Source organism: Fulmarus glacialis, unplaced genomic scaffold (genome assembly GCF_000690835.1).
Source record: "Fulmarus glacialis isolate BGI_N327 unplaced genomic scaffold, ASM69083v1 scaffold35599, whole genome shotgun sequence".
NCBI lineage: Eukaryota > Metazoa > Chordata > Aves > Procellariiformes > Procellariidae > Fulmarus > Fulmarus glacialis.
Window position 1 is genome coordinate 1,866 of NW_009234507.1, and position 597 is coordinate 2,462.

A 597-nucleotide genomic window follows, 5' to 3' on the forward strand; every position below is an offset into this window, starting at 1 on the left:
GCGGCCATGCAATCCCCGCAAGGCAGCAGCGCCCAGGCACAGACCCTCCTGGGGCCAGGAGGAGCAGGGCGCTGGTGCCTGAGCCCCGTGTCTCCCTGCAGCAAGAACCTGACCTGGCGGGACATGCAACACCTGGTGGTGCAGACATCAAAGCCGGCTCACCTCAACGCCAACGACTGGGTCACCAATGGTGTCGGCCGCAAAGGTACCGGGGTGCCGGGGATGGAGCAGGGTCTCCCATTCCCGCAAGCACTGCTAGCCTGGGGGTGCTGGGGCAGAGCACCCCGGCAGCCCCGGGGGGCAAAGGAGGCAGGAGGCCCCGGTGAGCCGTGCAGCACGGCTGGGCACACGTCCCCTCTGGGAGTGGCACTGACCTCCTCTCTGTCCACAGTCAGCCACTCTGCTGGACGCCGGGGCCATGGTGAGCCTGGCCAAGAACTGGACCACCGTGGGACCTCAGAGGAAGTGCGTCATCGATGTCCTCACGGAGCCGAAGTAAGGGCTGGTGAGCCCAGGAGGGCATCGCCCAGTGTCTGCCCCGCACATGGCCCTGTGCAGGAGCCCAGGCGCCTCTGGATCCAGGGCGGGGAGCGGGGA

General features: G+C 68.0%; 1 protein-coding gene across 1 annotated transcript in view; it reads left to right on the top strand.

Annotated features, from left to right (window-relative positions):
* LOC104082519 (furin-like) overlaps positions 1 to 495 on the top strand; it is a gene marked incomplete at both ends in the record, with an annotated part of 1,245 nt that extends 750 nt beyond the window's left edge. The window contains one exon of the mRNA XM_009585667.1: positions 392 to 495. Within this exon, the coding sequence (XP_009583962.1) occupies positions 392 to 495 (104 nt within the window). The remainder of the gene's footprint in view (positions 1 to 391) is intronic.
* Positions 496 to 597: the final 102 nt, after the last annotated feature.